The following is an 18753-nucleotide window of genomic DNA, read 5'->3' as shown; positions in this document are numbered from 1 at the left end:
TAAAAATGTGAAATAGAATTAAAAAATGTTCAATAATCAACTTAACTTTTCCAAATAACAGGAAACTTGAAAATTCTTAGATATTTTCAAATTATAATCTGGAATGTTCCCCATGTGGTAGGATATTAAACCATATTTTGACTTTTTTGTTAATGGTTTTACTAAGAGTTTCATAGAAAACTTGAAAATAAAACAAAAGATATGTAATTAAACTATAAAACATAATGTGAATGTCAGACAAAACTGGTTTTATATTATATTCAGTATTTTCTATATCATATAATACAAAAGTTTTTTTGTCCCTTTAAATGACATAACTTCCTATCAATTCCTGTGTACTCTGGGTTGCCCTAGCCTATATAAAGGCATAACATGTCATAAAGGTATACAGTGCTGATACTGTTGTGACCACAAAATGATAACCAGAGACTTGCTACCAACTTGCCCCGGCTCAAACAGTAGCCATTGTCTCCAGAGGTCTTCTGGGACAGAACAGCTCGGCTCGAGCCTGACACCGCACAACACCGGGAAGTCGATGTGCACAGATAATTGTCTTTTAATCAAAACAATCCCCTTTTCTCTGCCCTGCTTCGTGTTCAAACCTTCCCCCCTTGCTTGTACATTTTTTTTTAAGAGTTTTTGCCGAGGTTGACTAAATTTTGAGCAGAGTTCGACCAATTAATTGGTACGAGAAAGATCCAAGCAAGTGTTCGGATAAATGAGGTACAAATTTCAGCATTTAATTTGATCCCAATTAAGAATTTAATTGGATCTATTTAATTACCTGGAGATTGATTTTTTTTTTTTGCAGTAAAAATAATGACTAATCACAAAACAAATAGAAAAAAAAGATTTTGAACTTCAAACATGAGATGTGGAAGCCTTTTTTAGGGCTGATATATATATTTTTTTTTATTTCTTATGTAAAAACATTTTTTTTGTGGTACACAAAGAATCTCTTTATAGTAATGACATTTTCCCTCACTGAAGTGAAGCACATTTTTCAGAAAAGCTTTATTTGATCTTTACCTTTAATTCTCTCAAATTCCCAGCAGTTTCCTACACTGAAAGAAGTGAAATGTTGGATCAATTAAAGCTTTGGGATTTGTTATATTTAAAATGATTAGTCTTCATCAAACAAAAATTTGAGTCAATAGTTTACTGGACTTAAAAAAATAATACATTTGATAAAGCAATATTTTTTAATTCATTCAACGTTTCATTTTTTTACAGTAAAGTTTCAGGCTGAAATAAGTGTGTAGTTTCTTTGTCTTTCATGCAAACTTTACTTTATAAAATTAATAAAAAAGGCTTTCTATGTAGTAACATAGATAGTAACAAGTTTACAGAGGTTAAAATAATTGTCAATTGCTTGATAAAATGAGAAAAAAAATGAAATAGGTGAAGCTAAAATATCTAGAGGTCAGTAGATTTAGGTCATTCTAGTTAATCTCTGATGTTTCTGTATAGGTTTATGCATGAAATATTTTGTACATTTATGACTGAAGATGGAGGTAGTGGGGGCAGTAATGGACAAAACACGATAAAAACACTAAAAAGGAAAAATTTGTCTTTTTTTTTGGTGAACCGATGCTTTTTTAAATCAACAAGCACAATTATTTAAAGCAATACTAACCTTTCTGTTATAGTGCTGTGTTTTGACAAACAGTTGTGCACTATAGCTGTGTAATCACCTCACAGCATGATCAAAACAATTAGTGAAAAGCAGAATTGGCTCAGAAGCATTAAAAAAAAAAAAAGACTCAGAAAGACTCCGGCTCCAACATTTTCCCTTTGGTTACAGTATGATCAAATATAAATGATGTGTTGAAAAAAATATTAAAAACAGCTAAATTCAATTTATTAACCAGTGCTTCATCAAGAGTTGTTAAAAACTGTTCTATTCTTGGTTATTTGTGTGGTTCCAATTCCCCAAAGGAGCAGCTATAATCTCAAATTTGTCCCATTTAGCTTAAGTTCCCATATTGTACTCAACTGTCATATTTTGTGAGGGAATTTGATGGGATATGTGTTTAGTAAGTAGGTTCTTATAAAAAAAAAAAAAAAAAAGGAAGCTGACAGCTCCCCTGTTAAATGTATTGCTGATTGTTAGAAGTTTTGCATTTGGTTTTTAAATATGAAATCCATAAAAACTGTCAGCAGGAAGCATACCTTTTTTGCAATCTGACAGTAATGACTGAAAACAAGGACAAAAGTGACCATTTATCCAAAGATATAAATGCTAAATTAGTACAAATTTCATTATTTAATGAAATTATCAGTTTTTTTACCTCTAAAGTTCCTAAAACAATTCAAAGGGCTGGATTCAAAACAAAAAAAATAAAAAAGTAGCAACCAAAAAGGCAGTCGTACCCTGGAAATTCTCTAAAAATGCATAAAGACGATGAATTAAAGGCTCTTACCTTATCAGCTGATCTGAAGCCAGAGAAAGGCACACAGCGGTCCTCTCTCCTTCAACGATCGCTTTTCTGGCGCTCTCCCTCCTCCCTTTTCTCTTTGCTCCCTGTGTCAGCAGATTGGTTTTTTGGCATACCAACTTGTGATTTTTTTTTCTTCAAATATGTAAACAACTTGAAAGCTACAACACATTTTAATCCCCTTGTAGAGCTGTGAAGAGTTCATTCCTCCTCACTAATCTAAAAATAATATCTGCAGGCAAACACAAAACTCAGTTAAAACAGGAGGAAAAACGGTTATGATTTTTTTCAGTTCGGATTTCTTAAAACTTATTTGTTTCTGGATTTTGAGGGGGAAATATGAGAATCTAACCTTTGACTTTAAACCGGCTTGTTTTAATAGGCATTTGATTATCAGATCAGATTTAAAAATCGATTGGAATTTGACAAATGTGAATATTTTGCTGCAGAAAACTAGCACAAAAAAGGTTATTTACCCTCAACACTTCCACTCAGATATTCAAATGAAATGTAATCTAGTCTTAAAATGACAGAAAAGATGTCCAAGTCTTTGAGTTTGATTTGGAAAAAGTTGAAAGGACTTGGAGTCTCCATTTTTGACAATTTTGGAACATTTACAGCACAGAATTAACTGGATTCATTTCAGTAATCCAGTTTTAGAGAGGGAAGGACCATCTATAAACGAATTAGATAAACATGCTTTTAAAAAGAAAACTGATCAAGTTCAGAAAAATGAACCAGACCCTTAGATGGAAGAAAATTATTAATCATCTAGTGAGGTATTCAGAAAATCGATTGATTGATGAAGATCAATTCATAATGCTCCAGAGCCAATCAGAAACACAATGCACTGTAAAAAAAAAAGAATAAAATAATGAAAAATTGAACTGAAATTTAAAAAAAAACTGAAACAGCTAGAGCGCAAAAAAATTGACTTCCATATAGTGAGGAAACACTTAAAAAATGTTGATGTCTGTGTTGAGCTGCACATTTGTTTCCTGACAAACGAGAAGCCAAACCTGAAAAACAGCACCATCTAGTGGTAAAATAAACAAGTCAAACAGTGGTACAGGCAGAGGTTTTTATTGTAAAATAATATTTTGTTACATCATTTGCACGTTTAGAATTTATTACTGCTTTGCTTTAAAAATGTATGTAGATTAAATTTGCAAGTTTGCATTAAAAAAATAAAACAACAAAGAAAAAGAAACATAAAAATGTATTCAACAGTACGTTTATACAGGGTACTTTTAAACATGCATAAAGCAAAAGTAATCATCAAATGTGCATTGCTTCTTAAAAAAAAAAAAAAACATTTAACATTTACCACAAGTACAAAAAACAAAAAAACAAAAGGTTTTCTCAACTTCTACATAAGCAACTCATCAGCCAAAGAGAAGAGAACAAACCATCAGATAACTAAAGCTAAAAGCATTTGATCCCAATTAAAACACATTTAACCATTAAAATGTGAACATTAACATTTTCACGCATTTTTTTTTTTACAGACTAAGGCACTTGTGGCAGCCACATCTATACATGGAAAGGCACAAAGTCTGTGCAGCTTTCCTGCATAGAAAAGAGGAGTTTAAACTAAAAGTACATTATGAAAAATACACCTTCAGTGGAATTACAAATCAAGTGTGAGTGCTATTTACAGTTATGAAGTTTATCCCAAAAAACTGAGCGTTACCCAACATCACTGCTGACTTTACACAACCAGACTCTCTCGGCTCACCGCTCCATTCTGCAAGAAAGAAAAAGGAGGAGTCTGTTAACACTTATTTTGCAAAAATCACAAGGTAAAAGCAAAAGTAAAGCTAAAACATAAAAACTCCAAGCCAATAAAACATAACCATGTAGTTCAGATTTAATTTAATGGCCTCTTTAGACATTAATACTTCCTGAAAAACTTGTCTTGTTTAAGAGAAAACTTCCCACCATTTTAAAAAAAAGCTTTGAAATGTAAAAACTTTTCATTTTTTATCCAAAATGTAAAGATTTAGGGGGGGTACTACTTTGATCTTTTTTGTTTCAAGTTAAATGTTTCAGTAAAATGTCATTTTTTTTTCTTTTTTAAATAAAACTGCTAAGACTTTAGGTTCTAGTATTTCAAATAAATCGTTTTTTTTTTTCTTTCGAATAAACACATCTAAATAAAGTTGGTGTTGAAACACGTCTTGCATGTTTATTAATCACATATTTAGGGTATTTTTGTAAATATTTTTTATTAAGAAAGAGCACCAATTCTGGAACACTTGGAAAAAATACTTTCAGCAACAAATTGACACATTAGTTTAAATTAAAGTACAAATATATATATTTATAAAAAACTAAGTAAACCTGAAATCGGTTAGACTTTAAATGAAATATGACTTGCCTTGCGCAAGTTGGTTTTCTTAGAAGATGACACACTTTCGTTGTCGCTGTATGCTGGCGGGTAATCGTCGCGGCGACCAGGATATCCAGAGGGCGGGTTCAGTGGAAGAGGCGGAGCTCTTACCCGATCTGAGCGGTCGCTCTCACTATCCAGTCGCTCCCTGCTGCGGGCCCTCTGCTGCTCACCCATCTTCTTCCTCTCCATGGCCTCTCGCAGAAAACTGTCGTCGTAGTCGTCCCGGCCACCCCTGGGACCACCGCCGTACCGCCGATCCCTCTCTATGTCCATTAGGTCATCGCGACTCCGGCTGCGTCGGCCGGAAAGTTCACTAGAGGCATCTCCCCCTCTTCGTCCTTGACTGCTGGGAGAGTAATCCCGGCGCCTGCGGTCATCGTAGTCTCGGTCGTAGCCGCTGCGAGCGCTGCTGCTCCAGTCGTCGGATCTACATGAACATAAAACGTTGACGTGAATGTTCTCGTGGTCACGAGCAGCATCTGAACACCAGCCTGATCTGTTTTTAAAAATCTCTCCATGAGCCACACCTCTCACATGCTCCATTTTGATTAACCAGTTTTGTTTGAACCTAAGGGGGCACACTTTGCTCCAAATAGAATGGTGCTCGCCATCAAGCTTCTCAAACCAGATCATCTTACACATATATGTTCACACACAGAAACAGGGTATCACATTTCAAAATTGCTGCTTTCTTTTCATGTGCAACTTTTTTTAAAATTATGTTTAATTATTTGTCTTTCCAGAAGCTAATACCATGTTAACAAGATTTCTAAATTTGTAGTTTATGTTCAACAGTTTTTCCAGTTGTATTATATTGTATAATTCATGTTGGTAAAAAATGAAATTGTGGTTTTATTGGTCTGTAGGAGGGGCTAAACCATACAATGAGGGGAACTTCCTACAGTTTCAGGAAGGACAGTGTTGGTTACACCAAAAGCAGAAAGGAACTTTCGATGATTTTTTTTGTTTGTTTCTTATCGTTTTATTTCTTTTCTTTTTTTTTGGTTGGAAGCAATAAGATCCTATTATTTCTTTTTCTTTAGATTTACAGTAAATAAATATTTATATATACAGATAAAGACATACAGATATAAATATATACAGATATAGATATTGTAACAAAAATATTGTAAAAAATAAAAATAAAAAAAAGAGAGAGATTTTTAAAACATTCACACCTAGGTTTTCAGAAAAGATAAATAAATGTAAAAAATAAAAAATATAATTAAAAAAATAATAAAATCCATTGTAGCCAACTTTTCTTCACACAAGATGTAATAAATCAAACATTACAAAGAGAAGTGTGCAATAATATAGCTAAATCTCCAATGATTTGTTAAAGTATACATAGGTTAAACTAAACCTTTGTGGATTCAATGTTCTGGTGCAGTTTTCTGAGACTGAACCCACTAGAAGTTGGAAGAAGATCAGTTGGAAAACATGGTGTACGCTCAATCAAGTAGCACTATCACAAAGCTGGAAAGTCCCAGATGAAACGGGGTCGGGGCGTGTGAGTAGGTGTGGGTCGGTGATCATCACTCAAACCAATGAGAAAGCACACTAAACCCTTGGTTTTTCTGGGGGTTTCATAGTTATGTAATGGTTTTACCTCCAACAAGACAAAGAAAATGACTCGGCAGTAGATGAACAGGTCACAGCTCTCTTTAAAAATACATTTGTAAAATGTTGAATATTCGTACCTGATGAACATGTTATTTGTCTTCTAGATAGTTTAAGCGTGGAACTCCATGTAATATTATAAAACAATAAAGTTTGTAAAGATGAGATATGGTTTCTACTGATCAGTCATCGTGGTTATCTGCTGGAGAGAAACTGACAGATTTCTATCTCTTTTCTTACCAATTACCGTAGACTTGACACACTTTGATATTTATAGATGTTCCATCAAGTCATCAAATATAATTAGGAGCATTTTTTTTACATTTTTTTACAACAGAATATTTTTCTTTAGATAAGTAAACAGCTTTTGTGCTTGAACTGACATATTTTATCTATTAAACATTTGATGTAAACACCCAGGACTATTATTTTATTGTAGAGTGGAAGAAAAAGTCTTCCAGTACTTAGTAGAACTCACCCTCTCCTGCCTCTGGGTTCATCTGGACGTCTCTGTGGAGGGTAGTCATCTCTTGGGTGTCGCCGTCCAATGTCGTCCAGGTTGTCCATGGAGCGGGCACGAACACGATCCCCCGCGTAACCGTCGTTGCGGCGTGGATAATCATCTCGACGGCGGCCTTGCTGGGAGACGCTGCTGATGGTGCTCATGGCATCATCCGGGTCAAACCCCCTGGGTGGGGGCTGGGAGCGACCACCCCGGGCGCCCATGTCATGCAGAGAACTGACCTCACTCATGTTATCCACTGAAAAAAAAATATAAAAGAAGAAATTAAGCTTAAAATAAAAATATATAAATGTATAGGTGATGGGCTAAGATGACTGCAGCATTTAAGAGCCTCTAAGTGAAAAATCTTACCTTTAATTCCTATGTGAATGAAAAAAAGCTTTTTCTAGTACAAAAATTAGCTTTTCTAATAATATGTCTAAAAAATCTGATATAAATTAAATGTGTTTCTCATAAAAAGCAACAAGTGAAGATTGTTTGTAAAATGGTATTCTTTAAAGGGGCCATACCATGATTTTCTACAGCCTTTCAGAGTAAACTATATCCATATATATGATATATGATAAAAAACAAATTATTTATGAAATATTAGTCATTTTTGTGGACCGTTTTAATACCCGGAAGTAAAACGACTCGATTTCTGAGCCTCCCGTCCTTCACTCCTCGTCGGTCCTGCCCATTTTACGACGTCATCCTTGAACCATCCTCCCCAGCCTCTAAAGCGTGACCAAAATTTGTTAACAAAACCATGTGACTAAGGATCTCTTCAGGCAAATGCTTGCCAGGATTTTTCAGTTTTTTTTTTTGCTGATGGATTTTGAGTGTCTGTATAAGGGGCCAGGTTGAACACCTTTCACTGCTGGTTTGGTACCGAGGAGGAATCCTGCACGAAGGTTGCTGGACACGCTACAGGTACACACGGTAAAAGACACGTCGGTAGAACCAATGTGGATCACGTTAAAAGTTGTTTTATTGAGGGTGAATTCATTCGATCACATTTAAATGAGTTTCTGCGTCTCATCGTTGTGGTTTTATGAGATTGTTTTTAAGAGAATTCTGTTAGAACTTCAATAGAGCTTTAAAGATGATGTCCCGGCAGCAGCCCAAGAGTTATACGTTTGATGAATGAATGAACGGATCAAAATTTCATTTTGGGGTTCTTTATAGTGAGGAATGAACAGTAAAATGTATTTAAAACCTTTGAAAAGAAGATTTTTCCTGGTAAGGCCCCTTTAAAACAAATTGAGTAAATTATATACAACTTTTGTGTAAACAAATTGGTATTTTTGAGTTTGGGTAATACAATGGTTAGTTAATTCTATATATACATTAAAAAGGGAATAATATATTTTCATTTTATTAAGTATTGCAAACTAAATGATTTAATCCATTTGTATCTTTAAATGTGAATTATTACATTGTTTTTAACCTTCGTCTTATAAAAACACCATTTCTTGAGTCTGTTAAAATGACAAATTGACTGACTGCTCGATGATTCATGTGGTCTGCAAGGACAGATTGCATGAGTGCTAGCAGCAAGTAGGATGTGGTAAATCACTCACAGCGTCTGTAACCGGCAGGTCGTGCAGGATCTAGTGTTGCAAGTTCTTTCTCCATATAGTAAATGGCACGTGTAGCATTTCCGTCTGTGTCCACCTGAATGCGATACCCGCTGCGAGCTGAAGAGACGGAGAGCAGAGTTATTCAGTACTTTTGATTTGAGCCCAAACAAAACATATCTGGACTTTTATCTGGTAATCAGATAACAGAGTTTAAACCTACAGTAGTTTTAAAAGTTTCCAATGGAGCCTCATATCATTGCATAATGTTTCCATTTGTATTTTCAAAACTGCTCTACCACTTGTACAAAGCAGTTTGTTTTCCTTTCTTTTTACTTACTCGGGTCCCCTCTGCCATCCTGACCGTGAAGCAAAGGCACCTGTGATCCCTGTCCAACTGGAAAACACAAAAGGCTGAGTGAACAACAGCTCAGAACAACTAGAATTTCAAAGCCATCAAAATCTACCTGAACTGGCGCCGTCATATTCGTAGCCGTAACCATTCTGAGGAGGCGGCTGTCCTGCCCCGTTAGGCAGAGGAAGCATGGGCATGCCAGGCTGGTTCGCTTGTGAGCCTCCATATATGGGCTGAGCGTACGTGCTGGCCGCATAGAGGCCGCCAGCATACTGATTGGCCATTCCTTTCTTCACTGCTTTCCCTGCCTCGTAAACTGAAAAACAATTGGAGCAATTGAATGGAAACTTTGTTGTAGAGGAAGATGACACAGTTTACTTTTACAAAAACACACAAATTAAAGCTGTTAATTAAAATTATGATCCATTTGTTTAAAGGGTAACCAAACAGGACAGTTGGAGGTGAAAAATGCACAAAAGGGGGCGGGGATAGGGAAGGCGGGCTGAGCGGAAGAGGTGTGGTCTAGAAATGTGATTGACAGTGACAGTGAGTTTAGCTTGAGTTAACTAAATTATCTTTTTATAATTGTCTTGATAGAAAAAAAAAATCCCAAGGTTCAGGAGGCCCAAGCAGGCTGCCCCCCCATCCCACAGTGGCTCTTTGTCTGCCGGTCAGCCAGCTTTCTAATGGCTGGTTTAGCAAGCAAGCCAGCTCTGCCAGTCTTGGCCTAGCGGAGCGACCTCCGCCCCTTTCTAAATCAACATCGTGGAGTGACCTCCACTGTTCTCGGCGTCGAGGGGTGACCTCCACCAATCCTGGCATCAGCGCCGTTTTCAGCGCCCTGGGATGAGCTCCCCCACTCACAGCGAGCTCAAACAGCCGCGTGGTGAGCTTCAACTCTCGAGCATGTCAAGTGTTCAAAGATGGGCGGGGTTTTTAAACTCAAGCTCAGAGCATGATGATGTGAAACTTCTGACACCAGTTGCACAATCACAAAATATAACTGCAATACCTAATTTCAACCTGTAGGGGCCAACATTGACTGTTTTAGACCATATTTTCAGGAATTAAACAACTTTATTTTAAATTGAAAAACATGTGGCAAGGACCAACAGACAGCACTTTTAAAGTCCAATTTATAGAGATCAACAGCCAAAAAAAGTTTATTTTGCATTAGGTTACCATTTAAAGCATGGGTCCCCAAAGTACAGCCCAGTGGCCGCATCCGGTCCTCCTGCACATTTCGACTTTCCCCCCAAACACTATCAGAGAGACATGTTTTTCTTCCTCGACCTGCCAGATTGAGACTCATACGGAACTGGACTTTTTATTCCATCCCTCTACAGTCTGAAAAATTATGATGAGAGAGAATACTTATTGGTTTGTTTTAAAAATGTTTTGGTATTTTTTCTATGATGATTACAGAAACTAATATTTCAAATTTGGCTATGTGTGGCTTTCTGGAAAGACGAATGTTTACGTTTAGGTTGTGATTGTTGCAACATTTTTTGTTAGCCTACAAACGGACCCGTCCCCACATCAGAGAAGAAAACAGTTATGTGGCCCTCACAAGAAAAGGTTTAGGGACCCCTGCTTTAAAGGAAAGACAACATTGGCCAACATCAACCAGCCTCTGTCCGGTGTACTTACGAGCTCGTGGACAGCAGCACCGGTCTGGGCAGCAAGGGCAGCTCACGTAGCAGCAGCAGGTGTGAGGGCAACACTGGCACCAGCAAATTCCAATCATGAGCAACAGCAACAGGAAGCCCAAAACCACGAGGACGACCAGCAGCCAGTCTGTGCAGAAATTCAAATGTATTAAAGGGTTGTCTCACTCACAAAACTAGGTTTTTAATAAAACTATCAAAATATATAAACCTAGAGGTGTGTTACCCTGAAGGAACTTAATAGCTTTATTTTGGGGAATCTGAAAGGATTTTCAAAAATAATAAGTTGAAAAGCTCATGAGTGGAAAATTTAACCACAACACAACTTCCATTTGATTTATTAAATAATACAACTCAAGTAAAAGTGGAAAAAAGGCAACAAAAACATAAATGTAAAAAAAGGAGTGCAAGTCTAAAACACAGCAGATTTATTTCATTCATATATTTATCAGTTAAATAATCAGATGACAACACAAAATAAACAATATAAGTGGAAGACAATCATTTATAGAACACCTCAAAAAGAGAAGGAACACCAGATTAAAGGCTGAAGCCAGTCATTGCATTCTTTTAACAGTAAATGAGGAACACTGAATTTTGTTGCTGTTGTCAGTTTGTGATAAGGTTAGTAAAAACACATTAACCACAACACTGATATGTTTTTCCCCCAAACTGGAAAGACGTGTTCATTCTGAAAGCTCAGAACACATTTAAAAAAACCTGGCAGTTCAGAAAACAGCAAACTGTGTTGACTTTTTTCCTTTTATACAACTGCAGACCACCTGTAACCACCAAGTTACATGCAGAAACTGAGAAACAATCAAGTCAGAAATGACTGTTCCACATATTCTTCACTGCTCCAGGAAATTGCAGATTCAGAGGAATATCAAGTGAGCCACACCCAGTGCCAAACTTGGAACAACTCAACAACCGAGGTTTAAGCTGAATAAAGAATAATTTATAGTTTTGAGCAAAGTTTTCAGAAGGTTTACCACACTGACAAAAACGTCTGCATTAAATGATTGACAACAGCTACTTGAAACATGTTCATTAATTTAAAAAGTACTTTCTGTGGACATTCTGTGTTTTTACGACAGCATTCCTTTAGGTTGAGTGAGAACTCCCTGTCCCCACCAGTCAACCATGATACTGTATCGAGCTGTGCATCTTAAACACAGAAAATTTGGTCTCACGTTAGTGGGAAAATTAATAAGAATGATAAGATTGGTTTAGTAAAGAAATGCTTAAAAAGTGCTTTAAACTGCACATGTGACAGTATATTTTTTAATCACATGTATTGCATTTCAAAAGATTTTTCTAAATAAGGTATATACTAATATATATTAATATAAAGGCCATTCAAAGGGCTTTTACTGTGGGACTGAAACTGCTAAATCAAGTGGCTTGTACTACCTTCCATAATCAGTAAGTCAATGCCAGGCAGGAGGTCAGTAGTATTAGACTTTCTCTCTGTGAAAGAAAGATAAAGCCACAATTACTTTAAAGTAGTGTCTGCTTATTTTTACTGCCCACAGTTTTACGACTCCAAACACTTCTGAGAACTCAGTTTGTGGCAAGTATCTTTCATCAAGCTCCAGAAAAATGTGTTCAGAACTTGAAAACTAGAGTTGGACTCATGAGGGTTTCGGAAACATTTTGTCCTAAATGGTTTTGTATTCATTTTTGTAGTTGAACAGAAGATTAAAAAAGGAAAAGGAGGTAAAAAAAAAAAGTATACATAGAGAGATGAATGCTTGGATTCTCAATTATTATTCAGAAACTCACCGAGAACAAGTAGCTCTGTGTAGTCTTCATTAGTCCCTGTGAGATCTTGGGATGAGATGACAGAACAGTAATACACACCGCTGTCCCCCCACGCCGTCTGAGCGATGTTCAGGCTCGCCTCTGTAAGCAACATATGTTTGAGGTTATTTGTCATTTTACCAACCATATTTTCCAGACCATAAGGCCCATTTTAAATGCTTTAGTTTTCTCAAGAACTGACAGGGTGCTCTGTCATCCGATGTGCATTGTGGGAACTTTGGTTGTGTTAACTGACCTCAAACCAATTGTCTGGTATACAGCGCTCAAGGTGAAGTTAGGTCAGGTTAATAGTTGAAGCAATATGGCTATCACAATCACAGTCAGGAAAGTCATAGGAATATGTACTGGTACTGTTCTTTAAAAATAATTACATTTATTGTTATACTTTTTACACCATCAAAACTGAACAATGTGGAGAGTTTTGTAATCTGATGCTAATTTCAAATATATATAAAAAAAAACATTCAATGAGATTTTTATACTTGACATAAAAAAATATTGTAATAGTTATAAGTAAATTGTAAAAATGTCAAATGGTCAGAAATGAAAATCCAATATCCTGAAGATGGCACCCGTAAAGTTTCAACGACGTGAAAATTGTGTTTATGGCCTTTTTTAACACTCTAGTAGCAATTTTCTCATAATGTAGCACGTGTATAAAAATACTTAAAGATCAAAACTACATTTCTGAGTATTTCTTTGTTTAAGATTGTGTTGGATCAGAAGCAGATGAAAACCAGATGTTTGAAAATGCTCGGGTTTATGATGTTGATGAATGCCAAGGGAGGACCAAAGTCCTAAATACCAAAGTTTTCCTTCTCAGTCTCAATTCTAAAATCTCCACTTGACAAATTGATCCATTATTTTCTTCGTCTGAGCTGCCATCTGGCTCAAATTTGTACGGCTGGATAACTGCGACATTGCTCGTTTTTTGTTTGTTTTTGTTTTTTTGCTACACTAATGTTAGCCTGGGCTTGTGAGGTGCATGTAGCTAGCAGAGACTGCAAAGAAAGGGGCGCTGAGAAATTAGCATCCCACTTCAACTAAAAAAGAAAACCAAGTTAACAACAAAAAAAGCCACTTTGAAAAGAAAAACATTTGAAGTAGTTTCCTCCATTAGTTAGTGTGAAGGTTTAAAGCTCCTCATGACAACTTTACTGTTGCTTAGTCATTTGAACCTAAAAACATAGCAAAGGATACACACATAGGCAGCATTTTAACACCTTTCTGGAAGTGTGAGTCAGAATTAATCTATCAAAGGAATATTTGTTAGGGTCTTTAAGTGACGTATTATGAAAGACAACAAAGTAGTTATAAAATTAATCTTCATTATGGTCATAAAACTTTACATTTCTATTCATGAAAGTGGCTTCATTATTGTATATTTGCAAACATTTGAAATACTTTTATCAATTATATTAAAAGTTTAGAGGACAAATAGAGAGTCACCAGCCGCCGCATTGTCTCTTTGTAGATGTAGAGAAAGTTTATGGCAGGATGCTGAGAGAAGAAGTGTGGTTTGTATGAGGAACACGAGGGTGGCAGATAAGTCTGTTGAAAGTTCTTCAGGACGTGCAATACTGTGTTTAGATTGGGCTATTCAAAGCAGAAACGGCATAAATACTGCTTGTTCATGAAAAGTCGTCTATAGGGAGAGAAAGGGGCAGCTGGAGGAATATTTAAAGAGGTGGAGGTTTGTTTTGGAAAGGAGAGGAGTAAAGGTCAGCTACAGGAAGACAGAATATCTGTGTAAATGAGAGGAACTCGAGTGGAACAGTGAGGTCACGGGGAACAGAGATGACAACGGTGGACGATTTTAGGTATTTGGGGTCAATAGTAAACAGCAACAGTTTGTATGGAAAAGAGGTAAAGAAATGTGCAGAAGCAGATTGGAAAAGCTGAAGAACTGTGATGTGTTATGAAAGAGAGTCAACAAGAATGAAAGGAAAGTTGTAGAGTGGTGAGAGCAGCCCTGTTGTTGGCTTAGAGATAGAGGATGTTTTGGAGATGAATGCAGAGAAGCAGACTGAGAGGGTGTTGGATATTCAGAGGAGGAACTGGGGTCATGCTGATGTTGGAGCAATAGTTTGGGAGTAAAAATGAACACGAAGCGGCCCCTGAAGCCAGCAGCCAAGAGACAAAAAGTTGTCGACTATTAAAATAGTCGACAACTAATTTAATAGTCGATTAGTCGTTACTTTATATTATATGGAGTCAGAGTGTATTAAAGTGGGAAGTTGTAATAGCATTATGCTAGCTTTTTGGACTATTTTGGTATTTATTAAGGTTTTTTTCAGCTATTTTAGCGTTTAGCTAATATTTCAGCAACATGCTAGCTATTTTGGCTAAATTAGGAATTTTCTTTCAGCTTTTTAGGCTAATTTGGAGTTTAGCTAATATTTCAGCCGCATGCTAGCTACTTTGGCTAATCAAGGTAATTTTCAGTTGTTTATAGGCTATTTTAGAGTTTAGCAAATATTTCAGTTACATGCTAGCTATTTTGGCTATTTAAGGCTTTTTTGCTTTTTTGGGGGGTATTTTAAAGTTTAGCTTATGTTTCAGCTGCATGCTAGCTGTTTTGGCTAACTTTGGCTTTTTCAGTATTTTTTAGAATTATATAGAATTAACTAATATTTTAGCTGGCTTTAGCTTCAGCGGTTTTAGCTTTCAATTTCAGCATCTTCAGCATTATTAAGGAACTTCAGCGGCTAAGTTCAGCTTACACCATTCACACTAGAAATATCAAAGGTAATGCTATATGTCTAGTTTTTAGTTAGTTTAAAGCTAATGATGGTTAAGATGTGTGTTTTATATACGGTTTGCGCATGACCTGATTAGTCAACTAATCAGAAAAAAATAATCATTGTTTGTGGCAGCATTAATGTGAAGTGTATATTTTCATTATGAACCTGTACATGTATGTATTTGTTTGCTAAAGATATTGGATAACTTATTCATTAAAATGATATAGCGCTAGGTAAAAAAAATCTAAAATAGAAAAATAATTGCCATCTCTGTAGCTAAAAAACTAGCCATAATGACCCAACAAAAATACCTTGACTACAGTCAAATATGGAAGACAGTTAGTTGGACATGAATTTGACTAATTTTCCTTATATAAAAATAAAATAACCATGGCTTTAAAAGTAAAAGACCTAAGAGAAAGATTTCATGAGGCTAAAAAAAGTGTTTTTTCACAAGCCTCAAAACAATATCATTTGCTGGGAAGTCCTTAAAACATTAACTCTACTAAATTGTATCCACTTTTAAAACTAATGCTTTTCAAATTTTATTGTTTGACTTAGTTTATTGACTTTGAAAACATTTTAAATCGAATTTATATTTAATAAAGTATTTCAAAACTACTCAAAAAAAAATAGTTGAATAAATAAATGTGCACAAAACGGGCACTAATCAACTTACTGTCCACGATGGAAATTTTTCGACCCGAGTATTCTTTGCCCAAAGTAACAGCATCCCCCTGCTTGGAAGCAACCGTGCGGACCGTCCTCTGAGAGTCTCCACACTCAATAGTGGGGTTATAGTTGGGGTTGTTTTGTGCCAAGATGTTATCTGCACTGCTGGGATTGAGGGCAGCCTGGACAGGGTCCCGGCAGTAAGATTTGTACTTCCACATGATCACAGGAGGCTGCGAGGCGGTTGATTGGAAGTCACAGGTCAAGGTAACGGGCTGGAATAGGATTACGATGAATCTTTTGGTAGGACAGGTGACTGTGACGGCCAGGGAAGACTCTGGAAAGAACAGAAGAGAGTTCATATAAAAACAGGTAGATGAAAAAACACGAAATGCCGCAGACATTTTGCAACAAGGGGTAAATGTTAGCCAGTCAGCCTCAACATTTAAGGTGCGGCACATGACAAACAACATGACCTCATTTAAGTATCGTTGTGCGTGGGAGTTATTGAAAACAGCAGACAAAAAAAGGCCATTCTAAATGTCAGATCAAGAATGTCATAAAATAGTGAAAATAATTTTAATTTTGAAGATAATTTTATTTATTGTACTAGAGACTGTTTGTTGGGAAAGGAAAACTCTACATGTGGAGGATAAAAACAAAGTTACACAGTCAGGCATCATTAAGACTTCTCTTGCCCACGTGTTTGATTTATGGGGAGGGTAGTTTCTGGCATGGGTCATAAAACACATCAGAAGAAGAAGAAAAAAGCCAGTCATTGTAACTGTTCCCTCCAAAAATTACATGGTTGATAGCAAAAATTAACTGTCAAAAAATAGCACCAGCTAGGCTACTTTATAACTTTATACTTGTCAAAAGCACCTGTCCCCAAATCACAATTATTCTTAAGAAAAAAAAAAATTGTGTGTGTAGGTGTGTGTGTGTGGGGGGGGGGGGGTTAAGAAAATAGCAATTAAAAAAAATGTAATTATTTCTATGCAGTAAAAAGTTGCAAGTGATTAAATTTGTTTTAAAATCTAAACTTTAAAAAGGGGTTAAACGCATTTTAAATGTTTAAATAGTTACTAAACACAGAAATGCTTTAAAAATAATAAAAAAAAATTCAAATAAATGCGTCAAACAAAAAGGAAATAGTCACGGAAGAGGAAAAGAGGAACCACCCAGCCAGTGTAACGAAAGCTAGGCCAAATGAACTTACCTGTCGCCATTAAAACTGAAATGAGTAACGCCCAGAACATGATTAATCCGGTTATTTCAGCCTTTTTGATCAACTAAAGTAAAAACACGTAACTAAAAATACACTTATTGAAACTTAATGTAATGCATAATATAAAACGCAACTGTTGTTTTGTTCAGCCAGGTCGCGTCGCCTCCATTTTGTACCTTTGTGAGGAGAGGAAAAAAAAGCCTAGGAGGCGAAGGCGGTGCCTGAATGTTACAAGGGATACTGTCGACAGGTAAACATTCACACAGGTGGTGGAAACCATTATTGCCCACTTACATGGGTTGATTTTTTTTAAATAAATGGGGCAATTTGGTTTGAGGAATGTGACTCCATTGACAGAGAAGGGATATCAATCTGGAAATAAGCAAAAAAAAACATGACATCTGTCGGCAAAGATTACACTCCGAGCTTTATTTCTTCTTACTATTAATCTTTTCACCCCTCCCCTCCCACTCTGGTTGGTACGGTCCACATGCCGATAAGCGCTATCAAATTACTGTTAATTATAAACTCCATAGAAGAAAGGCGCAAACAGAAACACTGCAGTGGTTAAACATATATGAGAAACATACGGGACTTAACTATAGGATTTTTAGCCATTATCATGTTTTTATTCATTTATTTATTTTTACTTAAACCCCTCTCTTTAATATGTTTTAAAAACACCAGAAAAAGTGTCTTCCTCCCATGTAGGTTCTATTATTTAAAGGTTTTACATTTATATTTATGTTGTTGGTTTTCTTTATTAGCCTATTCTGTTTTTGATTGTATTTAGCCGAATTTGTTTAAATCATATTTTTATTTGCTCTGTCTGACCTGGGACCATAGAAATACATTTTATAAAATGACAAATAAAGATACTTGAACTCTTTGAAGCAGGTGCCAGAGTGCTGTGCTGAGTTGTATGTCACATTAAATAAAAAAATAGCTTACATTTTTGAGTAAAATAATGTAAGAATAAAAATCATAGTTTATTTAGGGGGAGTAAAAAAAAGTAATTTTTTTGTGTTATTAGTTTTTATTATGACACAAAGATTAAAGCATTAACATCACAATAAACTAAAGCAGAAAGTTTCGCAGATAATTATTTTACATGTATGTAACTAAGCAAAAAATGTTGAAACCATTGCAGCCAAGACCAGTGTCAGGTAAATTATTTTAAGAGTAATTGGTTACTTTACTGTAGTTACTGGATGAAATTGTAATTAAATTACTCTACTCATTCCATAATTTAAAAATTAATTTGCTACTCATTACTTTACTTTACATCTTTTCCACTCACATACAAATTCTCAAGAAAATAAAGCTAGGACAAACAAGATACTTTTTGAAGGGCTATATTCAAATTCCCACCCTAATCCCTAACTACTAAAAAAAAAAACATACAGTGCAGGACTATATAGTTCCAACGGATTTTAAAAGCAGTATGAATACCATGCTCACTACTTTCTTTCGTTTTTTTAAATGCCGGATATAATGTTATCAATTTCCCTTACTATTTTTCCATGACTCTCTGTTTGGATGGCTGAATGTAGGGGTAGGGAGAAGATGTAGGAGTAGGGCAAGAATTTGGATTTGATCTTAATTATACTTTAACCAATCTCTGACTCTGCATTAGCCTTGAACCGCATGTTGATAATTCATGTAAAAGAAATAGTATGGTTGAGCTGGGGTGGGATTATATAAGTTCTCTTCCTCCCACTACCTTTC

The 18753-nt window shown here is 35.8% G+C and overlaps 2 protein-coding genes across 4 annotated transcripts in view; both read right to left on the bottom strand.

The window, feature by feature from the left end:
* mag (myelin associated glycoprotein) overlaps positions 1 to 2611 on the bottom strand; it is a 21386-nt gene extending 18775 nt beyond the window's left edge. For both annotated transcript variants that reach the window (XM_024268448.2, XM_024268451.2), the window contains exon 1: positions 2424 to 2611. The gene's annotated coding sequence lies outside the window, so the exon portion shown is untranslated. The remainder of the gene's footprint in view (positions 1 to 2423) is intronic.
* An 894-nt stretch (positions 2612 to 3505) lies between these two features.
* Positions 3506 to 17261, bottom strand: lsr (lipolysis stimulated lipoprotein receptor). 2 transcript variants are annotated; one of them, XM_024267694.2, is made up of 11 exons: positions 17017 to 17261; positions 15805 to 16134; positions 12343 to 12462; positions 11971 to 12027; positions 10541 to 10687; positions 9003 to 9206; positions 8876 to 8932; positions 8539 to 8655; positions 6932 to 7214; positions 4819 to 5260; positions 3506 to 4185 (listed from the first exon to the last, which is right to left on the bottom strand). In XM_024267694.2, the coding sequence occupies exons 1-11, from the start codon at positions 17054 to 17056 to the stop codon at positions 4150 to 4152; spliced, it is 1833 nt and encodes a 610-aa protein (XP_024123462.1). In that variant the 5' UTR covers positions 17057 to 17261; the 3' UTR covers positions 3506 to 4149. The 2 variants fall into 2 exon arrangements, with proteins under 2 accessions (XP_024123462.1, XP_024123464.1); XM_024267696.2 differs by lacking the exon at positions 11971 to 12027 and having other exon boundaries at positions 17017 to 17260.
* Between the last annotated feature and the right edge of the window lie 1492 nt (positions 17262 to 18753).

The sequence above is a fragment of the Oryzias melastigma genome, linkage group LG16 (assembly GCF_002922805.2).
Source record: "Oryzias melastigma strain HK-1 linkage group LG16, ASM292280v2, whole genome shotgun sequence".
Taxonomy (NCBI): domain Eukaryota; kingdom Metazoa; phylum Chordata; class Actinopteri; order Beloniformes; family Adrianichthyidae; genus Oryzias; species Oryzias melastigma.
Note: the sequence above shows the minus strand (reverse complement) of the source record. Positions and strands in the feature narration are given on the sequence as shown.